Consider the following 26,191-nt stretch of genomic DNA (forward strand, 5'->3'; position numbering starts at 1 on the left):
TTAGTTAATCAAGAAACCACATAACTAAACTAGGCCGTGAGTCCTTTGGGAAGAACGATACTTGGTCTTACCAAGTTTTATTACTTGAACGATTCGGTCATACTTGCCGATTGTGAAACAAGTTTGTGACATCATATTTTGGTGCTTACAAATTTGTCCATCAAGTTTTTGGCGCCGCTGCCGGGGATTCATGGTTTAACTGGTTAATTTGTGTGATTATTGATTATCTTTGACTTATTTTTTTTATTTTTTTTTTTAAATTTCGAATTTTTTTTTATTTTATTTTATTTTTCTGTTTATATTTTTCAGTTTGTATTTTATTTGATTTTATTTTATTTTTCTGTTTTCTGTTTTCTGTTTTTCTGTTTTCTGTTTTTATTTTTTGTTTTTTATTTTTCGGTTTTTATTTGATTTTATTTTATTTTATTTGATTAGATTAGATTTTATTTTATTTTATTTTATTTTCTGTTTTTATTTTATTTTATTTTATTTTATTTTTCTGTTTTTATTTTCCTGTTTTTATTTCCTATCTTCTTATCTTTTCAATTATATCCTTTGATTTTTTTTTCTCTATCTTTTTGTGCTAACAATTGTTTTTAGGGTTTTGTGCCTAATGTCTGCAGAATGCAATTTGGTCAAGAATTTAACCATATGGGCACTCAATTCCACCAAAGTAATCTCAACCACTGGTGGGAACCTCACTCAAGCATGGATCAAAGCCAATTTTGGCAAGCTGTTGGACAATTTGAGAACCAACCACAACAACAATGGCAGCAACAACCCTTTCTATCAGGAAGTTTGGATAGGTTGGAGGACACCCTTCAACGATTTTTGAAAAATTCCGACTCTACTCAGAAAAGCATTGAAGAATCATGTAAAAGAATGGAGATGCAACTTCGTTACATCAATCAGAGATTGAATGATGATGTTAATACTGAAGTTAACCTTAAGGAGGAAGGGCAAGTCATTATCACTGAAAGTGACAAGATTCTTGATGAGGAAAAATTAAAGGGAGATGAGGAAAGGGTAGAGAGAAAAGAGAAAGAAGAGTTGAGTGAGAAAGATAAAGATGAAGAAAAAGAAAAAGAAGTGGTTGAGAGAGAAGAGAGAAAGAAAATTTGTGTGAAAATAAAGAAGTTGAGGAGAAAAAGAAAAGGGAAGAAAAACATAAAAGAAAAGAAAAAGAGAAAATTTAGGGAGAGAAAAAGGAAGAAAAAGAAGATGAGAGGAAAGAAGAAGAAATCATATGAAAAATCACATCCTCATCTAAAGAAGAATCATAGGAAGGAAAAGAAATTTAAGTGCTTTATGGAAATCTTCAAGAAATTGGAGATTAAAGTTCCTATGATTGAGACACTGCAACAGGTTCCTGGTTTGATCAAATTTCTGAAGAAGTTCAGTAGAAAGAAGAAAAAGAAGAAGGAACTTGAGCTTTATTGGGTCAAGCTAATGACGTTAAAAGAGCGCTTGCTGGGAGGCAACCCAGTGAATTTAAAAACTTTTGATTTGGTTTTGTAATTTTTAATTTGTGAACATTATTTTTGTATTTATTTTGTTGGATATAGCATCTACTGAAGGATGCTAGGTGGTTAAGTATCTACTGAAGGATACAATGGCTGTAACACCTACTGATGGGTGTTTGTAAGAAAATTTTGCACCTACTGAAGGGTGTTGGTGGATTTTGGGTCATGCTCGTGACGTTAAACAAGCGCTACCTGGGAGGCAACCCAGTTGATTGATTGTTTTCTGTTTGTTTATTTTTAGGATTTGCATAAGCATTTTTAACATTGAATTGCAGGAACCTATGAGGGGTATGCTAGGAAGGCACGTAGGTCAAGAAAAGAAGGAGAAGGGCACATCACGAAAGTGCCGCTGAGCGGCAATTACCGCTGAGCGGTACTATCGCAGATGGGCTTAAGTTCCCCTTAGCGGAACCCGAGCCCATTGGGGTATTTTTAAACCCTAAGCTGCGCGTTTTTATATTCTTTCAAGCTCTTCTCTGCACTAAGACTCCCACATATCTCCTCTTAGGTTTCCCACATCTTTTTACTCTTCCCTCTTTAGAAAATTTCTCTTCCACTCACTTTTACACTAGTGTGCTATCAAAGTTTGGGGTTGGAAGAGAGCATTCTAGTTTGGAAGCATTCTCATATCATCTAGCATCTCCACCCAAGTAAGTAAAATGCATTTTGTTCATTCTAGGGTTCTTGAAATTGAATGTGATTGTCAAAGCATGAATATTTAGGGGTTTTGATTTCTATGCATGATTTGATGATATATTTGATGTTTGAACCGATTAAACTGCTTGATTATGAACTGGAAAACTGAAAATTGCATTTGGGTGGAGTTAGGACAGTTTAAAAACGAGATTTGCAAAAATCTGCAGATCACCGCTGAGCGGCATTTACCGCTGAGCGGCACTCTGCCAGATTTGCTTTTTCTGGTTTGTTACGTGTTTGAATGTGGCACTGGTGGCGCTGAGGGGAAATTCTGGCCCTCAGCGGTGGTTTAGCTTCAAAAGGAGTTTTGTTTTGTGTTTACTAATGATTAACATCGTGTTCTGTGGTTTTGGATTTATGTTTGAATGCAGGAATGGCATCCTCTTCAGGAAAGAGATTGAAAACCATGGCAACCAAGAGAAAGGAAAAGGAACCAGAGCAGCCCCATAATGGCAGGTTCCTCTCTAGGAAACATGAGAAGCACTTTAGGGTGGTTCAGGACAGGAGACTTCTAATGGAGAGAAAGGTTGGAATGATACCTAACTTTGCTCCTCAATTTGGAGAGCAAGTGTTAGGGAATGATTGGGGGAAGCTAGCCACTTATCCATCACCTACCAACATAGCTGTGGTGAAAGAATTCTACACCAATGCAAAGAAGATTGGTGATTATCCAGCTGAGAATTATTTGGGTTATGTGAGAGGCCATGCTATCAGGTATGATCCTGACTCTATCAATAACTTTCTGGATACTGTGTGGGCTGGTGAGCAATGCCAGTTTGCTCTTAGCATGGAGGAAGGTGCTGACTTTGAGGATGTTGAGAGAGTATTGTGCATACCTGGAGGACACTTCCAAAGGAATAGATCTGGCTCAGTGGTTAATATTAGGAGGACAGATTTGACTCCTCTTGCAAAGTATTGGATGGCATTTTCTCATGCCAACATTCAGCCATGTTCACATGTGTCAGATATTACTCTCAGCAGGGCACTCTTCATCTACTGTGCTATCAGAAACTTGAATGTTAATATTGGGCAGGTGATAGCTGATGAGATTAGTGTGTGTGCTAACACCTCAAACAACAAAGCACCACTGGGACATCCTTCTTTGATCACTCACCTTTGCAAGCTAGCTGGGGTGGACACTTCTGTTCCACCATTTGAGAGGCCAAGAAAAGCTATAGATGAGGCCTATTACAGACAGTACTGTGGAGGTGAGGAGGCAGCCTAGCCAGTGCCACCACGCCAGGCTCGTAGAGAGAGAAGGCCAGCACAGAGCAGGACTTCTGCTGATACTCATGAGGCAGAACCATTCCAGATGAGGGACATGTATATGTCTCTTATAGGTGCTCAGTTGCAGTCCATCCACAGAGGGCAGGTGGCCACGGCTGAGATGATAGTGGGGATGTATGATACCCCTCCAGCACACAGGTGGACTATGGATGAATTCCATAATGTGGTAGCTTGGCCAGAAGAACCATGGCATGGAAGAGCTGAAGCAGCTGAAGCTTCAGCCCGAGACATGGATGAAGATGAAGCTGAGGAGGAGGATGCGTTTGATGATGATGATGATGAGGAAGAAGAGGAAGATACAGAGGACAGCTCAGACTGATGAGGAGCTGAGATAGCATTTACTGATGAATGCTATCATATGATTATGCTTTTGTGGTTTAAGTTTTCTGAACTTATTTGTTTTTGTTTTTAGATTAGGGTTTGATGTACTCTATTGAACACCTGGTTTGTTATGATGGTTTGCTATTAACTGTGATTGTGTGATAAGTAATGCTTGATGAGGCTTATTGATTGATTGATGTTGAGATGATGTGCACATTAAAATGCTTATACAGGTGATTCACAAGCTTTGTGAACAAATGCATAATATCATGATTGTGATTGTGAAATTAAGCAGGATGTGCATGTCAAATGTGAATGAGCTTATATGTGAGGTTTTGAGCTCCAGAGTTGTTATTGTTGAATGCTATTACTTTGAAAGCATGAATGACTTTGCCCAGGTTTTCTATGATTGAATTAATTGCTTGTTTTGCATCATATGATCAAAGGCCGTGTTTTTGAAACCCTTTTTATTGGCCAAATTCATAAAGTTAGCCTTCTAAAAGAGAACACGTTGTGTTCTATCCTTTGAACCCTTAGCCTTAAATATACACTGAACACCCTTGATTGAAAATCTTTACCTTGAGTTAAGTAGAAGATCTTGTGTGGTATTGTTAAATGTTCAAGTTTGGGGTTATTGGGGAAACATGAAAAAGGAAAAAGCATTGAGCTAACAGCTAAAAAGTAAGAATATGTAAAGAAAAGAAAAGAAAAAGAAGCAAAGCTCAATGCAAATGCAAAAGCAAAGGCAAAAGAAAGTTGGGAATGAATAAGAAGATTGTGTTGTTATGATTCTCTTAACTCAAGGATTTTGTGATCCAGAAAAACCAATTTTCTTGTTAGCCCAGCCACATTATAAGCCATTGAAAAGTCCTTGTGATGATGCATGCTTGTGAATGTATTTGATTGTGGTTAAATGAAAGGCAAAGTTGATTCATGTGACATTGTGATAGTGGAGTGAATGAGTGAAACACTTTACCTCTTATACACTTGTGTGTTGAGTGAAACACTTTACCTAGTGAGGAAATATTCCATAAGCACATGAATATCCATGCTTAATTGATTGATCATTCATGAAAAATAGCATTTGTTGGAATTTAAATGACTTTGTGAACACTAAAGCATGTGCACATCTTGATTGAACTCTTGGTCTTAAGTTTGAGTGAAGTTATTACTTATCTTGAAAAGAGGATTTTGAATGAGTGAACCATCATACGAATTGGTTGGAGATGGAGTTACATTTTATTTGCTTGAGGACAAGCAAAGTTCTAAGTTTGGGGTTGTGATAACAGTTGAAAAACTGTTATTTTCATGCTTAAAGTTGATACTAAAAGCAACCTTTAGACTTAGAAACTAGCTTGAAATCATGCCTTTTGTTTATATTTTCAGAAATAAGAGAGCTGGACAGGTTTATGCTTGATTTAAGTGTTTTTGTGCAGGTTTTGAGGTGAATTTGGTGAAAGAAGTGAAGAATAAGAGAGAGGACATTAGAAAAGACAAGAAAGAGTGCAAAAAGGAGAAGTCGAAGGCACCGCTCAGCGGCAAACTACCGCTGAGCGGCACTCAAGAGGTGACGTTGGAACCGCTGAGGGGCAAAATGGCCGCTGAGGGGAAGAAAGAAGACGCGCAATCACCGCTGAGCGGTAAATACCGCTGAGCGGTAAATACCGCTGAGCGGCACTTTTTGGGCTTGGACTTTTGTAATCTTTTGTAACTCTAGATTAGTATATAAGGGCTTGCACGTCCTATAGTTAGGCATCTTTGGCAGAAACGAGGCAAACACTCTCTCTTTCACCCCTTTGAAGGAGGATCTTGGATGCTCAGGCTACCTCTTCACCTTTATTGGGTTTATTCTTTCATACTTTCATTGTAATTCATCTAGGTTCACCATGAATATGGTGAACTAAACCTTGTATGTTTGTTGGGGAATAAAAGTAATCTCTTGAAGCTCTCATATATGGATTTGTTGAGTACATCTTAGAATTAAGACATATGCTTTCTTTCATCATTAGTTAGGGTTTTTCCTCTTTGCTCAATGCTTGCATTGTTTAACTCATTCTAATGCATGATTATTGGTTTTGTTGATACGGACACGTACGGGGAAATCTAGATCCGGGGAATTTCTCTCAATATTATACTGACAATATTATATTGGTTGCCTTAAGCTCCTGCGCAAAATAAACTAATCATTAGGAATGCTAGGAATTGTATGAACTATTTGATTAGGGAGAAGCCATCTAGAATGGTACTTTAGAGAGTGGCATTAACAATGATGATTTGAATGTTGAATTCCTAAAATGTATGAGAGTGGATGAGATGAAATTGACCCCCAACAACATATTCATTCATATATTCCATTGAAAGTGTTTATCTTTTGTCTTTGCCATTGATCAAAATTCATGCATACATGTTTATTTTCTGTCTTGCATTTTAAACCCAACTATTTCGTTTGTAAGTCTTAGTTAATCAAGAAACCACATAACTAAACTAGGCCGTGAGTCCTTTGGGAAGAACGATACTTGGTCTTACCAAGTTTTATTACTTGAACGATTCGGTCATACTTGCCGATTGTGAAACAAGTTTGTGACATCATATTTTGGTGCTTACAAATTTGTCCATCAGTTATCATATAGTGCATGGAGCAATTCCTCACCAAAGACAATGTTTCACTCAAGCACTCAAAAATGTTTCACTCAAGCACTCAAAAGTGTTTCACTCAAACTCAAAGGTGTATAGTGAGGTGTCACTCTTACACTTTACCATCACAATGTCACATGAATCAACTTTGCCTTTCATTTAACCACATATCAAACACACTCACAAGCAAGTTATCATCACAAGGACTTTTCAAGGCTTGTATTGAGGCTGGGCTAAGAAGAAAATTGGTTTTTCTAGATAACAAAATTCCTTGAGTTAAGAGAGCGCACAATTCATTTATTCACATTAACAATAATCTCTCTTTCTCCTTTTATGTGAGAAACCAAATCTTCAACTTATTCCCAACTTTCCTTTCATTGAGCTCAACCTTTTCTTTTCTTTCTTTTCTTCTCTTTTCTTTTTCTTTTTTCTTTTGCTCAATGCTCTTTGATAAATTTCACAAAGTTCTTTCCGGTTTCTCACCACCCAAAACTTGAACCATTCTCCATTACCACAAAACATACTCTACTTAACTCAAGGTAAGGATTTCAAAAAGGGTTTTTCCACTTTTCAAATTTAGGCTCAAGGTGCAAAGGTTAGAGAAAACATTGATCTTTATTGGGTTCACCTATAAACATTGGCTCTAAGGAAGAAGAAAAGCCTTTAGCCTTAAGCATGTTTTGAAAACCCTGTTTTAAATTCTTTACCTTGAGTTGAGTTGAGAATATTTGTGAGGTATTGATAAAGGTTCAAGTTTGGGGTTGCAGGAAAATAAGCAGTGAGCAAAAAGAAAAGAAAAATCGAAAGAAAAGAAAAATAAAAAGAAAGAAAAGAAAGCTCATTGCAAGGGAAAAGGTTGGGAATAAGAAAAAGATCCTCTTGAAAAGAGAACCTGTGTGTAATTGTTAATTTCATAAATATCTCTCTTAACTCAAGGATTTTGCATTCCTGAAAAACCATGTTTCTTCTTAGCCCAGCCAAGTTACAAGCCCTTGTGATGAAAACCTGCTTGTGAGTATGTTTGATTATGGTTAAATGAAAGGAAAAATTAATTTGTGTGACATTGTGATAGTAGAGTGATGGCAACCCCTTCGGGACTTCCCATCCAAAAGAAGTATCAACTTAAACTAAGACTAAAGAAAGGGAAGTACAATAAAGACTTCTAAAGTTATTTCCTTACCTAAGTCTTAGATAGATTCTCCTTAAACTAAATACTTTTACCTTGTTTTGTAGGACACAAATAAAGGTGGGAAAGTATGCTTGCACATCATAAAAAGCTTTCCAATTAAAGAGTACAAAGGATACAAGTTCAACCGTGAAGCCTCTTCTTTGGAGCACATTTGACATGTGGAACACATGCCAATCATGAAGCACATTTACCACATGGAACACACCAAGCCGTAGCTTCCCCTCTTTGAAGCATATTCTCCATGTTGTCCACGTGAAACATACAACTCACGCTGCCCATTTTAATCGGCACATTACAGTAGCTTCATGCACATTTTAGATTGATAGCCATGCTTCTCTTATTCTATAAAAGAGAGCTTCATCTTGTGTAGAACTTAACTTGAGTTTGATAATGAAATGCTGTTGAAATCCAGTCATTCTCTCAAGTCATTGCTTAAAGCTATTTTAGCTTGTCTTCCTCTAGCTCCTTTTCCCGTTGGAAGGCCATCTGAGTTAGAACTCTACCTCACACACACATCCAAACACTGTCACGCATTCTGACAAACACCTTGCATGCGCCGAACTCCTTCAAACCATTCTTCATTCCGCTGCTACCTCTGGTCCGAGAAGCTGCTTAATCTTGAAGAGAGAAGCTGCTTCCATCATAGAGTGATTGAGAGATCTCACTATACACCTATGAGTTGAGTGATACACTTTTGAGTGCTTGAATGATACATTTTTGAGTGCTTTAGTGAAACACTTTCTTTGGTGAGGAGTAGTTATCTGAATTTCTGATTGCATCTCTGCTTGGTTGATTGATCATTCTTAAGGATATCATTTGTTGAAAGTATATGGACATCACATTGATTTTGATTGAATTAAGGCATCTACATATCTTGACTGAGATCTTTATGCTGAAATCGTAAAAGTAATTTCTTGTCTTGGAAGGAAACTTTTTTGAAAAATGTTGAGTCATTGTAGTGATTGTTCGGAAGAGTTGAGCTACATTTTGTTTTGCTTGAGGACAAGCAAAGTTCTAAGTTTGGGGTTGTGTTAACGGTTGAATATACCGTTATTTGTGACTTATTTTTGATATTAAATACACCCTTTTTCACTTAGAAACTTGCTTGGACTCATGCTTTTTCAATTAATTGTGTGAATAAGAGAGTTGAGGTTGAATTTGATGATTTTATGACTAATTCCCTTTGTTTTGATAGAAAATGAGAGAATACAGGAACTAGAGATGAAGTGCTAAGGAGATAGAGCTCAGAAAGGCTTGGAAAAACACCAAAAGGAGGAACTGCACGAAGCTTGGGCACACTACAGGAAGCTTGAGCGCAGAAAAATCGACGTCCGCCGCCTGGGCGCCCTCCTAGGTCGCCCGAGTGTCGGCCCCCGAAGCCCAAAAATCCAATTGAAGGCTCAAGCCCTATAGAAATCGACATCCACCGCCCGGGCGCCCTAAATGGGGCACCCGAGCGTCGCGCGTTGCATATCTGGCCCAGTTTTTGCTCTGTTTCGACTCTTTTGGGCCGGGCCCTGTTTCTACTCTTTTCCAACTTTATTTAAAGGACCTAGGTGCTCTAGGTTTGGTATCTCTGGCTAGAGAAACACAACATTACACTATTCTATTCTCTAAAGGCGGATCTAGTGGCGGGAGCTTCCTCTTCTACTCTTAAGGTTTCATTATCTCATGCTTTTCCATTATTCATATAGTTTCTCCATGTTTATAACAGTTGAAAAATTGTTATTTTTATACTTAAATTTGACATCAAAAACAACCTTTATGACTTAGAAACTAGCTTGGAATCATATTTTTGCTTATGTTTTGGAAATAAGAGAGTTGGTTGGGTTTTATGCTTGGTTTCCCACTTTTTGCAGGTTTTAAGATGAATTGAATGGAAGAAGTGAAGTAGCCATAAGTTGGAGTCAGAAAAGGAAGAAAAAGTGATAAAAGAAGAGCCGCAAGTACTGCTCAGCGGAAATTACCGCTGAGCGGCACTCTGAAGACCCGTAGTCACCGCTAAGGGGAAAAACTACAGTTGAGCGTCAAATAGAAGAATCGCACTTACCGCTAAGCGAAAAATACCGCTGATGAGTTGTTATTTCTTGAAATATATTTAGTTTATTGCACTTAAATAAACCAGGGAATTGTGTTTAATTGTCTGTTATTTCCCTGTTTTTCGAATTCTGCTTAATTTGGTCGGAAATTCGTAATTGTGCTAATTTGGGTTTTCTGAGCTGATTAAGTGCATTTCTGGTTGCAGGGAAGTTGTGGAAACATCATCTGGAGCATTGGGATATGGAGTGACACACTCAAAGGCTCAACATCTAGTCATTTAGATTCTAATTAAAGTTGTAATTTCGTTTTCTAGAAGCCCTTAATTAGAATTAGGTGTTTTGGACCCTTTTAGGGGCAATTTTGTAAAAATACCCATTTGTAGGACATGTGCCTTTTTGGTTAGGGTTTTTAATTGATTGTGGACCCCATTTGGAAGAAAACTCTCGGCATTTTAGAGAGCCTTAGCCAACCACACAAAAGAGGACTCTTACACACTTCATTTTTTTCATGTTTTGAGCTTTTCTCTCTTAGGGTTTCTTGTATGAACACTCTTATGGAGAGCTTGACTTGGGTGTCTCGTTTTTGGCCATTTCAATGAGCAAGATGCAGATTTTCTTCTTCTCTTAATTTACTCTTGGTTGTCTTAGCTTATTGGTGGTGAAAAACTATTAATTACTACTTCCATTTGCTTGTTCTTGATGCTTGAAGTTTGAGTTTTGGAGCTTGTCTTTGCATTTCCATGGTGGATATTGGGTTTGAGTAAATTTATATTTCTTTTTCCTCTCCCTTTTCTGCTGTTCCTCTCGGTTTTTATCTCATTCTATATGGTTGGATGATAAAAAATGAAGTTCTATGTAGTTTTAGGTTGAAGAGAGCTTAAGATGATGTGTGGGTGTTGTGGGTTTAACTCTTTTCTTGCATTTTTCGGTTTTGATGCTTGAGACTAGGTTGGGATCAGATCTTGGTGATGTTATGGAAGCTGGAAAGAACTGGAATTGATGGTCTAAGTATTATTTTCGTTTTTGCAAAGAAACTTGAAGAAATGGTAGTGTTGAAGATGGGTTGATGAGTAGAAGTTTGGGTTTATTGTTCTTGTGTTCATTTGCAACTTTTTAACTTTGGTTTCTTGAAGTTGTTCTCTGTATTGAAGAGTGGAAGAAAGCTTTTGGATGCGTAATTCTTGAAGAAAAACCATTTGGAGTTTGTAGGAGAGAGGAAATTGCTTCATTTAATTTTTACCACTTTTGGACCAACACAAAAGATGCTTGTTTTGACCCAAGGAATGTTTCCACTTTGAGATTTGGCCTTTGCTTGTTCCAGCCGTGAATTGCAATGAGACATGGAGGTTTTTGGAGTTTATTTTCATTTGATTTAGCTTACTTGGCACATTGGTAGGAGCACCCACGGTATCTTCCATTTGCACATTGGTCTTTAAAGCATTCTTTGGCATTTCCACTTGGTGGTTCACGTAAATTGTGTGCTTTGGTGTATAAAATCATTTCTTTGCTGCATGGAAGGAGAGAGGGGACGTTCATGGAGAGTGTGGAAGGCACATGCTTAATTTCTTGAAAGTTGGTGCACATGGAAGAAGAAGTCAACACATTTTGTGGCTTATTTAAGGTGAAATTGAAGTTTGACTTGGGTGCATGGTGACTCACGGCCATGTGCTCTTTCTTTGGCCAATTGGACTTTTAAATTCATTTGTTAATTGCCATTATGACAAGTAATTTGCTAGGATTAAATTAGGCTTGTTGGTTTCTTTGGTTTTTAATTAATTTAATTAATAGGTTGAGTTTATGTGTTTGAGTTAGTGTTGCATTTAATTATTTTTAACTGTGTTTGTTAATCATTTTGTAACAGTGTTTGATGTTTGAATGTTGTGTAAGGCTTTTAATAGTGCTAGTTTAATTACCATGCTAGCTTAAATTAGTTCATTTGCATCTGTGTCTTTATTGAGTTCTTTAATTTTTGTAAAACCTTTTCAAACCCCCCCTCCCTTTTTTTGTGTTAGACTCGATTTTCGAACATCAAAATTGGTCCTTGAGAGACGACCTAGGAGTCAATTCCTAGCTATACTGCATTTCTTTAATGCACATCAAATTTGATGGGTCGCGACAGCCCGCATCAACTGCTGAGCGACATTTTAATGGGCCTTGGGCCACTTTTCTATAATCTTTAAGAGCCTATATAAGGTTTTAGTCGACTTAGGGTTAGTATCTTTTGGCAGAACGAAGCAAAATCACACTTTCTTCACCCCTTGAAGGAGGATTTTGGATGCTCAAGCTCCACTCTTCAAATTCTAGGGTTCTATCTTTCATTCTTTCATTATTGTTCATCTAGTTTCACCATGATTATGGTGAACTAAACCCTCATTGTTGTTGGGGAATCAATGTAATTCTTTGAAACTCTCATGTATTGAATTGGTTCTTTAATTCATATGCTTTCTTTCATTAATTGTTAGGGTTTTTCTTCTATACTCTATGCATGCTTTGTTTAACTCATTCAATTGCATGATCATTGATTTTATTTGTATGGACACATATAGATAAATCTAGACATGAAGAAATTCTCCCAATAGTAATATTGCCTAGACATAGGAATAGGAGGATTGGTTGTCTTTAAGCTTTTGTGCGAATGTAATGCATGAATAATTGCTAGGGAGACAAGACATTGTAAACTAGTGATTAGGAGTTGGCTTTATTCACCAAGACATTGGGTTTAAGGTAAATTAGAAAGTGGCATTAACAATAATGAAGAAGATATATTCTTGAATACATGAGAGTGGATAGGATAAATTGAAAACCCCCAACAACATCGTCATTCCATATATTTCAATCACGCTTTGGTTCTTTTGTTCAATTTATCAATACATGCATTCATATTTAATTTTTGGTATTTGCATCTAAATCTATAAGAATTCGTTCACAAGTCTAATTTAATCAACAAATCACATAATTGTTTATGCCGTGAGTCCTTTGGGAAACGATACTTGGTCTTACCATTTATTATTACTTGATACGATTCGGTTACACTTGCCGAGGGTTAACAAGTTTTTGGTGCAGTTGCCGAGGACTCGTGGTTTAACTATTCTATTTATGTGATTATTGATTAACTTTGACTTCATTTTTTTTTATCTTATTATCTTTCTATCTTTTTGTTTTTTTTATCTTTATCTTTTTATATTTTTAGTTTATCTTTTGATCTTTTTAGTTTTTATTTTATCTTCTTATGTTTTGTTCTTAATCTTTATTTTTCTATCTTTTTAGTTTATCTTTTCTATCTTTTTGTGCTAAAAATTTTTCTAGGGACTTGTTTCCTTGTGTGTGCAGGGTACAATTCGGACTAGAAGCAAGAAAACTTCGGAACCTCTTCTTGAAGGATTGGAGAAAGTAGAAGGAGGAGGAGAATTCGAACTTCTAGAGAATTATTTCCGTCTCCGGAAACACTTCTACAATCCTTACCACAAAGGTCCAACCAAATCACTTAGGATATGGCCAGAGAGAACAATGGTAGACGTACTCTAGCGGATTACACCAATGTTGATGGAAGCTTGTCAGGCTTGGAACTTGTAGGTTGCAACTCCAAACAGCAAGCCATGAAAGTGCAGCGAAATGGAAGTAGATGAATAGTGTTTTGGTGTGTTTTTAATGGAAGGAGTGTGTGTAGAGACCTCTCAGCTCAGAAGGCCTTCCTACTATGGAAGGAAGCTAGAGGAAAGGGTAGAGAAAGTGAAGAGAAGGAGTGACTCAAGAGCAATAGGGCTGGAAAACAATTTCTGCAACATTTCACTAAGCTCAAAAGTTAGAAAATACAAAGGGGAGGCCCTCTTATTTATAGGTGAAGAAGGGCCTCAATTTTGAGCTAAATTCCCTCAAAAATTCAAAATAAAAGACGAGCTTGGAGGCCAAGTCAGCTGGGTCACGTGAAGCATGTTGGGTCACATGTATAATGCTGCCAAAACGTGCTTCAGGCTGCTTCGCTGGCGCTGGAGCCCCCCCTGTCTAAGGGCGCTGGAGCGCACGTGAGCCAGGAAGTCCATTTGGTGCATCTGAGCTGGAGCCCCTCCTGATTGAGGGCACTGGAGCGGCCCTGGTGTTGATCCCTTGAAGTGCTTTTCCCAAATCTGATTGGTTGACCATGGCTCTTGCTTTTATTGTATCCTACAAAACAAAACCAACATATAGTATTAAAAGAGGAATCCTTTTAAGACATAGAGAAAGAAAATTAAGAAAGAGCCTTTAAAAGTTCTTCTTCAACTTCCCTTTCCTAAACTTAGCATGAGTTAGTACTCCATTGGATGATTTGCCTAATTAGGTTTCCATCATACCCTCCCTCTTGAAGAACGATTTTTCCTCAAATCGGAAAGGTAAAGAAGCACAACTTTGGTTTAGTACTTCCCTCCTGGATCAAAGATATATCTACAACAAATAGCAAATATGAATATTAAAAAGATGCATCTAAAGAAAAGAATACAGAGTGAAGGCCTTTATTTTATTTTTCCTTTCACTTTGTTTTGAACATTTCCCTTCATTATATAATGAAACAAAGTGATGTTTTTGAGAAGAAGTTTCAAGGTATTTACCTTTGTATGTAGAATTTAAAAGCATCCATACCTTCTTCTCCTTTCTGTTTTCTTCTTCTTTAGAAGGTTGTTTATCCAACCTTTCTTTTTCTTTTCTTTCTTTTTCAATTTTCATTTTTATTTTTATTTCATCCTCTTTCACTTGATGAGGTGTAAGAGGAATCAAAGTTATTTTACTTCCTTTGTGGAGAAAAGTTATCTTATTGGTGTAGCCATCATGAGTAGAGTTGTGATCATATTGCCATGGCCTACCTAGTAGAACATGCCCAACATCCATTGGCACAACATCACATAAAATTGTTTCTTCATAGTTTCCAATGGAGATAGGTATGTTTACTTGTGTTTTGACTACTATTTCTTCATCCTCTTTTATCCACTGCTTGTAAGGCTTGGGATGAGGAATAGTAGTTAAGGCCAACTTTTCCACCATTCTAGAACTACAACAATTACAAGAGGATCCACTATCCACAATTAATGAACAAGTGTTTTCAAAAACTTTACACCTTGTGCGGAATAGATTCTCCCTTTGTGATTATTCTAGTTCTATATGTTGACTTCCAAGAAGTCTTCTCACCAATAACAACTCTCCTTCACAAGGTAAGGCTTCTTCCTCAGATATGGAAGTATTTGAATCACTAGAAGAATCTTCATCTTCATCTTGATGTTCTAGGATATAAGTAGACCTTTTATTAGGACACTCAGAAGCATAGTGCCCTTTGTAACCACATCTAAAACACTTGGTCTCTTTTATCCTATCATTTTTAGAAGATTCTTTAGAGGAATATTATTCCTTTTCCTTTTCCCTAGGTCCCTCTTCTTTTGATTTGGAGGGTTCACCCTCCCTCTTGGATTCTTTCCTAAGGTAGGAAGAATCAGAGTAGTCTCTTTTAGAGGAAGATTTTCTCTTCAAATTTGCTCTACTCTAACACAAAGTTGGACTAACTCATTGAGATCATTATAAGGTAAAAGTTCTACCTTATCTCTTATGTCATAGTTGAGTCCACTTTGGAACCTAGCAATTGTTATCCTTGGTTCTTCTCTTATCCCAGCTCTTAACATGAGTAACTCCATCTTTTGCCTATATTCCTCAACACTCATGTTTCTTTGTTGGAGTTTATGAACTTTTCCATTAACTCCCTATCATAGTAAGCTGACACATGCCTTCTTCTTAAGGCAGACCTCAACTCATTCCAATACCTAATGGAAGGTGGGTTTCTCAATCTCAGATCTTTGACCAAGGTTGTCCACCAATATAAGGCATAGCCTTGAAAGCTTAAAGAGGCCATAATTACCCTCCTCTCATCATCTATTTGGTGGCACTCAAACAATTGCTCAACTTTCATCTCTCATCTAAGTATTCTTCCACATCATGCTTTCCATGGAAAGGAGGAAGATCAATCTTGGGTCCCTCGAGTGATGCTCTCTCACTCTATGATTTCTCCTAAGAGGTATTTGATAGTGGTCATCATTGTGATGACTACTATAATGCTCAGGTTCACTAGGTGGAGAGGATGTATCTCCAAGGTATTCTCTTTTTCTATGTGTAGACCCTTCTTTCCTTTTACCCTTGTCTTGATTGATCAAAAGTTGACCAATCATATCCTTGAGCTCACTAATCTCTTTGTCCATTTGTTGGAATTTTGCTCAAATTCTTCTCTTAGTTGTAAGCTTTCACTTTTAGGTCTCACACTTCCTTGGACACTATATTGACTCATCCTTGTCAAGTATGTAAAAATGGTTTTCACAAGGTTTTCAAAAACTTGCACAAGTAATGAGTGAAAAGGTTTTCACAATCTTTCTTTGTTTTTGGTGAAGGATTTCTATAGAGATTCTAGAGGTAAAAAATGTTTCCAAGTAGCTCCCAAGAAGAAGAGGTGAGTCACAATTGGACAAGCTTAGAAACCAAGTTCTTCCTAACCAGAGTTTCCTTAGAGTTATCTTTTACCTTAGTTTCTTAGTAGAAATTCTTCAAAATATTTTCAAATATTAATGAAATGCTCCTAAAAACCAAAAGAAGGTTTATCTAGATGTTATGCAATCCTATATACCACGGAGACTTAAAACAATAAAAAAAAAATCAAACAAGCAATTTAAAGAAAGCAATAAAGATGCAAAATGTAAATGCTAGACGGCCCTAAGTGAAAGTGCAAGTGACACTTGGAGCCCCTTGACACACTTTCACACTAAGAAAACGAAATTACACTATTACAATGTTCAAATGTGATCTTGGAATTGCTTCAAGAGCATTTTCCCAAGTCACTTAGCCAAAAATCAAAAAGAAATTTAAACTACAAAGGTTCCGTGATAAGGTTCAAACAAGCTCAAAATAATGCCTAAAACAAGTGTATGCTTCAATCTTTGGCTGCTGCAATGTGCCACTCAAAAACAGTGTGTGAGTGGAGCTTTTTCTGGTTAGAAATGTTGCTGGAACAGCAAACTGCAGCTGCTCGACAAAGGAGAATTTGTTGCTGTAAAGTCCTCCTTCTTGATCCAATTTCAATCCTTAACCACTTCCTAAAAGGCTACCATAGTAGGTATAGGTTTCTGCCTCTAGATGCCTCAATCAGAAGTCACAACTGCTCCAAAATTCACTAGAAAACACACCAAACAATTTTAAAATTCTGCACCAGTTTTCAGAACATTGCACCAAATTTTTGGCAAACCAAATGGCTGGAATGGACAGTTTTGAGGCCAAAAATAGGGAAACCAATTGAAACAGCAAACAAATAAAAGCAAACACACAAAAGGAACCTAACAAAGGCACTAGAATAGATGAAGAAAGCAAGAAAAATTGAAATCACAGTACAAAATTCATTACAAGTGCAAACTGTTTGATAAATTCAAAAGTGTTTGATGAAATGCCCCAATGAACTCCAGATTTTTTGTGTTTTTGACTCTCAGGGCTTATAAACTGGATTGCATGGTTCTTTAAGCTTTTTATAACTATGTAAATGTTTCTTTTGTCAATTGGTTTTTTTATATGAAAATAAAATGACCAAGCTTTTGTTGTAATGACAACTCAATTTCACATGCACCAATCACAGATTTCAGAAAAGGCAACCAACTAGCAACTTGTGAATGAAAAATGCCAAAAATTTGGTGGTTTAAAGAGTGAAAATGCTTAGGGCAGCTATAACTCGTGGTTTCTTTGCATCATCAGTTTCAAATAACTGAAACAAACTTATTTGTAAAGCAAATAGATGCAAAAACACACTATCTCATAATTTGACTTAGTAGTCAGCCCCCAAATTACTCAATGTATGCAACTTAACCACTCAAATTTTGACTCAATGAAATCAAATAGCTTTTGATCACCTAACTAAACTCAAAAACAACAGTTAAAGTTTCAACAACACACTATGAAGTTAATGCAAGATCTCCCGCAAGGATCTATATGCCAGACCATAATCAAAACACAAAGAAAAATGGACTCAAGCAAAGTAATGCAGATCGGCGAACCGCAGAATGTGTTAAACTATTTTTCACAATGTGCAACTGATCTAGGCTATGCCTTTCATTGATCTTTCCAGTATGCACTTGCTACTGGACAATAGATCAAATTTATAACCAGACTTCAATCAAACAAAATTAAAACTGATTGTAGTGTTGCAAAGATCAAAACAGTTTCACGAAACATGAGATTCATTATCTCTATCACTGAAATTTGCCACCAAGCTCATTTATCCAAATGTCATAGCTTATATATTGTGAACATAATTTACTCAGTGCAGGAAATTGAAATGAATCAGAAAATATGAGCAACAACTAATTAAACTCAGATTTGATGGACAATTAAAACAAATTACATGACATAGACAAAACAGAAATAAATTTTAAAACTTAAAAGACTCAAATAAGAAGATTCACCGAATTAAAATGAAATAACACTCAAGGCACAAGAAACTCAATTTAGAAACCTAAACAGATATGAAGAGATTCAAAACACGAAACACAAACAAGATTCGCAACAACTCAAATCAGAAAAACAAATCAAGACATTAAAGGAAAATGATGAACAACACGTAAATGAAGAAAATGCAACAGAGACGCGAAATGGAAACATGACTCAGAATCAAAATCGAATCAAGAAAAACAAAACTCAGAATCAAGACAAAATCAAAATACGAATCAGACAAGACCAAACCGAAACAACTCAAAACAAGAAATGAAGAAAAAACGAGACAGAGACAGATATACATATCTTTGAATAGCTTGGAAGAACCTAGCTTTGGTGCCAACTAATGGAAGCTTGTCAGGCCTGGAACTTGTAGGTTGCAACTCCAAACAGCAAGCCATGAAAGTGCAGCAGAATGGAAGTAGATGAATGGTGTTTTGGTGTGTTTTTAATGGAAGGAGTGTGTGTAGAGACCTCTCAGCTCAGAAGGCCTTCCTACTATGGAAGGAAGCTAGAGGAAAGGGTAGAGAAAGTGAAGAAAAGGAATGAATCAAGATGAAGCATTGCAACAAATTCCAGCTTATGCAAAGCACATGAAGCAAGTCTGCATAAAGAAGAAATTTCTAGGTGAAAAGGGAGATTGTAGTGTTATTGAGAAGAAGCCAAACCTGGCTCTGATACCACTTGATGAGTTTGCTCCCAGCTGGTGACTGATATACAGCAGCAAATGGAGGAAGGAATTGTGAGCAGAGATGAACTGTGCTCGCTGGATTCAATTGGCAGCGGAAGAAAATGTTGTTCAGTGACGTTGATGATGGAGGAAGAGCTCTATGGTGAATGGATTCTCTAGCTCAGACGGCCTTCACTGGAAGGAAGCTAGAAGGAGAAGGAAAGCTCAATAAGAAGTGACTTTTGGCAGAGTTCTGGTTGCTGGAAAATGCATCAGCAGAGTAAAACTCAATATCTTCAAAAGTGTCTTTACAAGGGTAGCTACCATGAATTTATATGTGATCCATGGAGCTGCAGCTATGATGTAAAGCGTGACCCATGTGTAAAATGTGAAGAAACATGAAAACGTGTTAAAAGCTAAAGCAACACGTGAGCTGGTGGAGTGGAAGTGCTGCAGTGGTGTGCTTAGCAAAGACTGGTGGTACAGCTAGCAACTTTGACCAACAACTGGACAGTTTTACCCCTCTTGGTGTCTTCAAATTCCACTTAAATTGAAGGAAAAGAACGCGCCCTGTTGTGTCCATATCTTTAAGCTATTCTTGAATTCTTCTAGCCATACTTCTAGTAATGGGTCCATGCCCTAAGTCATCATCTTGATGACTTGCTCCAGAAGAGGTGTGGTTTGAAGACAGTGGCATGAGGAATTGGATCGTGAGCAGTGAAGAAGTTAGCACACGAGAAGCAACTGGCAGCGGAATGACTTGGATGCAGAGATGGAGGAAGAGCTCTATGGTGAGTGGATTCTCTAGGTCAGACGGCCTTCACTGGAAGGAAGCTAAAAGGAGAAGGAAAGCTCAATAAGAAGTGACTTTTGGTAGAGTTCTGGTTGCTGGAAAATGCATCAGCAGAGTAAAACTCAATATCTTCAAAAGTGTCTTTACAAGGGTAGCTACCATGAATTTATATGTGATCCATGGAGCTGCAGCTATGATGTAAAGCGTGACCCATGTGTAAAATGTGAAGAAACATGAAAACGTGTTAAAAGCTAAAGCAACACGTGAGCTGGTGGAGTGGAAGTGCTGCAGTGGTGTGTTTAGCAAAGATTGGTGGTACAGCTAACAACTTTGACCAACAATTGGACAGTTTTACCCTTCTCTTGGTGTCTTCAAATTCCACTTAAATTGAAGGAAAAGAACGCGCCCTGTTGTGTCCATATCTTTAAGCTCTTCTTGAATTCTTCTAGCCATACTTCTAGTAATGGGTCCATGCCCTAAGTCATCATCTCCTTTCCCTTGAAGAGGATTTGTCCTCAAATCTGTTGGTTTCTCTTTGTGAGGACTTATTTTTGTAGGATCCATCAAAGTTCCTCCCGGATCAAATAGGAATCTGCCATAATCATCAAACATAGCTTGAATTAGATTTATTTGACCCAATAAGATACCTAAAAAAATATGTTTAGAAGAAGGTTTCCTATTTTTAAAAATTTTAATTTCGATACAATAAAGAAACCTTACTTCTTTTGAAATTTTATTTTTGTCTTGAGTTAGTTGTAATCACAAAGGTAACAATAACTCAAGTGAATTGCCACATGTTTCAAGTTGTAACTTTGTTAAAGATGGAGTGGTAATTTCTTGGAAAGAAAAGTAGAATTTTGAAAACTTAATGATAGATGAAAGAAAATTAAAGGATAGAAAACCTCCCCTTAAGAGTCTTGGTTCTATGAGGAATGTGGACAGAGGTTCTATTTTCCCTTCTTTTCTTCTTTTCTCTTCTCTTTGCTCTTGCTCTCATTTTTCTTGTTCTCTTTTCTCTTCTTCTTTTCTTTCCTCTTCCTCTCTTTTTCTTCTCTCTATTTCTTCTTTTTCTTGCTCCTTGTTGAGCTTCATTTGTGTTTGATCTTTGGCTAACTGGATAGGTGACAGAGGATGAAGCACAAATGTCTTATCATTTTTGTGAACAGTAATGGTATTGGTGCGACCATGGTGTGTAGTGTCATTATCAAATTTCCATGGTCTTCCTAATAGGACATGGCAAGCTTCCATAGGAACTACATCACAAATAACATCATTTTTGAAGTTTCCTATGGAAATTGCCAATTTAACTTGATTCTTGACTGTTATTTCCCCATCTTGATTTAGCCAATGAAGTTTGTAAGGTTTTGGATGGGGTATCACAGTAAGATTCAGTTTTTCAACCAGCCTTGTGCTACAACAGTTACAGCAAGATCCACTATCAATAATGAGAGAACAATATTTTTCTGCAATTTGACATCTTGTGTGAAAGATGTTCTCTCTTTGTGATAAGTGTTCTGGACTTGGTTGACTATTAAGCACCCTTCTCACCATGAGAAGTGGACCCTCACAAGGATATACTTTCTCTTCATTACCTCTTTCTTGCTCATCCTCACTTTCACTAGGGGTTTCACTTTCACTGCTATATGTGTCACTACCTCTTAAAATGATTGTTCTTTTGGTAGGACATTGAGCAGCTATGTGACCCCTACCCAAACATTTAAAACACTTGATCTCACTAGTGCGAGTGTGTGAAGATGATTCCTGTTTGGGTTTTTCAACTATATTGGCTAGAGGTTTGAGGGGTTCTTTTTCTTTTACAATCTTCTGTTCAAAGGGGGATGGAAATCTTTTAACAGAAGCTTTTCTCAAATTTTGTTGTTCTACCTTTATACACATTTGAACAAGATCATTCAAATCTCTATAAGGTAGTAGTTCAACCCTATCCCTGATATCAAGATTCAACCCACTCAAAAATCTGGCCAAGGTAGTTTCCTCGCCCTCTGTTATTCCTGCCCTCATCATGCATAGCTCCATCTTTTGTCTGTATTCTTCAACAGACATAGATTGTTGTTGCAATCTTTGGAGCTTATCCATGAGTTCTCTTTTGTAGTATGAGGGTATGTGCCTTTTCCGAAGGGCATTTGTAAGCTCATTCCAATATTTTATTGGAGGAAGTCGCTGTCTTAGTCTCTCTTGGACTGTAGCAGTCCACCAGTACATTGCATACCCTTGAAAACTTAGGGTCGCAAGAGATAATTTTCTTTCTTCTCCTACTTGATGGCAAGCAAAAATTTGCTCGACCTTCATTTCCCAATCTAGGTAAGCCTCAACATTATATTTTCCATGAAAATGAGGCAATACCACATTAACTTCCTTAGGAGGAGGAGGATTTTCAAATTCCCTCCTGTGTCTTCTTGATGAAGAGGGTTGATGATAATATTCTCCTACTCTTAAGGCCTCTTGTTCATATTGGGACTCTCCATTATAACTTCTCTCCCTATTTTGGACTTGTTCCTCTCTCAAAAGTTTCAATTCATTTTCAACCATGGCACTATGTAGCTCTCTGTGGACTTTTTCTTGACTTATTTTTCTCTCAATCTCATTGAGTTGATTGACTAGAGTTTGGAATGAAAATTGATCTTTGGGAGGATCACTAATTCTAGGGGATTGTCTTCCAGACATTTTGATGAACTTAAAAGTTTTCTTGAAGTAGAGACTAGAAGTTTTCACTTCAGGACAATATTCCAGGTAAGAGAGGTGAACCGTATAGGTTGCTTAAATACCAAGTCTTGCCTTGCCAAATATATCCCTAGTTACTTACTAAAAAGTCCTTAAATCAAAATTACCTCTAGATTCATTAAATGTTTAAAGACACACTCAACTCAAAGAAAAAACTAGACCCTAAATGCGGACTTCTAAGACTTGGCCTATGCGCTTGCAAAAATTGAAAGAAGTGAGATGTCCTAAGTGAGGCTTGGAACTTTGTATCCAAGACACACTCACTGTCTACCAATTTTATATGAACAATTAAAGCAAAGTTTGCAAGTTAAGGAAGAACACTTGTGAATTCTTCCAAGTCACTTGCTTAATGGCCAATTACAAGTATTTTTGCAAGGATAGAAATGAAACAACCAGAGAATGGAAATAGAGGTGGTGTGCAGCTCTGGCTTCTCTCAAAGGAAATGAAATTAATTGATTCACACTAATCTCACAGCTGCTAAGTGAATTATGCTGCTGTTGCAGCAACCAGTTTGATGCAAATCAGTGAAAAATGTGGTTCTGCTGCACAAAAAATCAACTCCAAAATTGATCTTTCCTTGCTCCAATCCACTGCCTAAGATGCTACCAGTGTTGTAGGACCACCTGAGATGCTTATGCACCCAACAAAGAGCTCAAAAGAACCACCATCAATCAGTTATTAAGCCAGAAAAATCAACACTGCTGCTGCCAGAAAACTGTTAAACCAGAATGCACAACTGTAGTTTTATCAAACAGCTTATGTGCAGGATTTTCAAACAACTTAAATCAATCAATTAATCGGTTTCCAATGAATGGTGGCACTCAAAATGAACTTAGGAAAGGATCTAGAGTGGATTTGAAAAGCAAGAAACAAAGATAAGTTGCAGCTATGATCAATTCGAAACCAAATTTAAACTAGGCAAAGTGTTTGACAAAATGCCTAGGAGAATAACTGAAAATTGTGCATCAGAATTGTACAATTTGTTGAGTACAGGTTCAAACAGCTTTTTACAGTGCAGTTTATGGTGAGATTTGAATTGTGCACTGATAACAGTTAAAAAACTGTTATTTTCATGATTAAAATTGACACTAAAAGCAACCTTTACACTTAGAAACTAGCTTGAAATCATGCTTTTCTTCATATTTTTAGAAATAAGAGAGCTGGACAGGTTTATGCTTGATTTCAGTGTTTTTGTGCAGGTTTTAAGGTTAATTTGGTGAAAGAAGTGAAGAAGGAGAGAGATGGAATCAGAAAAGACATCAAAAAGTGCAAAAGGAGAAGCCGAAGTCACCGCTCAACGGCAGTTTACCGCTGAGCGGCACTCAGGAGCTTACGGGAGATCCGCTGAGGGGCAAAATGGCCGCTGAGGGGAAGAAACGTCTCACGCACTTACCGCTGAGCGGCACTTTTATGGGCTTGGACCTAATTTTCTGTAATTTACGAATAATATATAAGCTTTAGGGTTTCCTAGGGTTAGGTATCTTTGGCTGGAACGAAGCAAACACTCTTTCTTCCACCCCTTTGAAGGAGGATCTTGGATGCTGAGGCTTCCTCTTCACCTTTTTAAGGTTTTATCTTTCATTCTTTCATTGTTATTCATCTAGGTTCACCATGAATATGGTGAACTAAACTCTATATGTTTGTTGGGGAATCAATGTAATCTTTTGAAGCTCTCATATATGGAATTTGTTTTTACATCTTTTATTTAAGATCTATGCTTTCTTTCATCATTAGTTAGGGTTTTTCCTCTTTGCGTAATGCTTGCATTGTTTAACTCATTCGATGCATGATTATTGGTTTTGTCGATACGGGCGCGTACAGGGAAGTCTAGATCCGGGGAATTTCTCCCAATATCATATTGGTTGTCGTTAAGCTCCTGCACTTATGAACTGATCATTAGGAATGCTAGGAATTGTATGAACTCGTGATTAGGGAGAAGCCTTCTTGAAAGGTACTTTAGAGAGTGGCATTAACATTGATGATTTGAATGTTGAATTCCTAAAATATATGAGAGTGGATAAGATGAAATTGAACCCCAACAACATATTCATACATATATTTCATTGAAAGTGTTTATCTTTTGCTTTTGCCATTGATCAAAACTTCATGCATACATATTTAATTTTCGTCTTTTGCATATAAAATCCAAATATTTTGTCTTTAAGTCGTAGCTAATCAATAAACCACACAACTAAACTAAGCCGTGAGTCCTTTGGGAAGAACGATACTTGGTCTTACCAAGTTTATTACTTGAACGATTCGGTCATACTTGCCGATTGAAAAACAAGTTTGTGACATCATATTTTGGTGTTCATAAATTTGTCCATCATGCACTTCTTTTAATTCAATTGAACCAAGCTTTTGCTACCAATCTAACATTGAATCTGATGCATTAATCATACCAAACTCTGAATTTTCGAAATCTGCAACTTATATCAGAAAAAATGTTGAAAATTTGGTGGTTTGAATGGCAATTTTACACAAACACGTTTGCACACTTAATTTTATGATTTGAGCAACTTTGTTTAACCAAATGTGACTTGTTCAAACTGCCAGCAGAGGCTAAAAACTTGGAATTCCGATTTTCACTACTTCAGTTGCTATTTAGCACCAAAATTAAACCAAATCACCAACCAAACTTCAGCAGAGGATTCAAACGAAACTGTAAACAACTTTTATGACTCCAAGACAGCAAATTAAACTTGAAAAAGACTCTAGAAATTCATTAAGAGATGTCCAGAAGTGAGTTCTAATCTGGACAGATTCAAAATCAGGAAAAAGACTCAATCAAAGTGTCTACAGCTCGGTCCAACTGCTCTAGCAATGAATTCTGGATTCTGCTGACTGATGCAACCAGTTTTTATTGTCTTAGACAATACAATGTTCATATGGTATGCACACAACGCAGTCCAAGAATTCAAACACAACCAGAAAGCAAATTTCCACACGGTGTAGTTCAGAAAATTTAAAGCAGATTCAAAAACTACATTAATTGGCACTGCACTGTGATTGAATTCAAGATGCACTTGAGCTCTTTAATCATTGCTCATCTGATGTGCTTCTATTGAAAAACACATCCAGTTTCACAGATTTATCCAGGCACCAAAATTACTCAGGATTTTTGACAAAAATTCAAGAAAATCACATGACTGGACAAAACAATGCAGATTAAAAAAAATTAAAAGACTCAAATCAATGAATTGATCCGATTAAAATGATGAACAATAAAGCAATTAAAAGCTAGACAAATGAATCAACACAATGGAATCTACTGGAATTGAAAAACTTAAGGTAACAGTGCACAGATTCAAGAAAAACACGAAGGGAATGTTGATGACAGTATATATGGAATGGAAAGAACACTTAGCTGGAGCGTGATGCAGAACCTGGCTCTGAATACCACTTGATGACTTGCTCCAGAAGAGGTGTGGTTTGAAGACAGTGGCATGAGGAATTGGATCGTGAGCAGTGAAGAAGTTAGCACACGAGAAGCAACTAGCAGCAGAATGACTTGGATGTAGAGATGGAGGAAGAGCTCTATGATGAGTGGATTCTCTAGGTCAGACGGCCTTCACTGGAAGGAAGCTAGAAGGAGAAGGAAAGCTCAATAAGAAGTGACTTTTGGCAGAGTTCTGGTTGCTGGAAAATGCATCAGCAGAGTAAAACTCAATATCTTCAAAAGTGTCTTTACAAGGGTAGCTACCATGAATTTATATGTGATCCATGGAGCTGCAACTATGATGTAAAGCGTGACCCATGTGTAAAATGTGAAGAAACATGAAAACGTGTTAAAAGCTAAAGCAACACGTGAGCTGGTGGAG

The 26,191-nt window shown here is 37.1% G+C and overlaps 1 protein-coding gene across 1 annotated transcript; it reads right to left on the minus strand.

Annotated features, from left to right (window-relative positions):
* Nucleotides 1-20,623: 20,623 nt before the first annotated feature.
* LOC148191014 (uncharacterized) lies at nucleotides 20,624-21,937 on the minus strand. Its single transcript, XM_088101251.1, has one exon. It carries the CDS (start codon nucleotides 21,935-21,937, stop codon nucleotides 20,624-20,626), a length of 1,314 nt encoding a protein of 437 aa, XP_087957377.1.
* Nucleotides 21,938-26,191: the final 4,254 nt, after the last annotated feature.

Source organism: Vigna umbellata, chromosome 11 (genome assembly GCF_029865625.1).
Source record: "Vigna umbellata cultivar VRB3 chromosome 11, Vumbellata_1.0, whole genome shotgun sequence".
Lineage (NCBI taxonomy): Eukaryota > Viridiplantae > Streptophyta > Magnoliopsida > Fabales > Fabaceae > Vigna > Vigna umbellata.

Bases quoted from the DNA above. Each gene is read 5' to 3' on its own strand.
- LOC148191014 (XM_088101251.1), bottom strand. From the start codon at position 21,937: ATGAAGGTCGAGCAAATTTTTGCTTGCCATCAAGTAGGAGAAGAAAGA.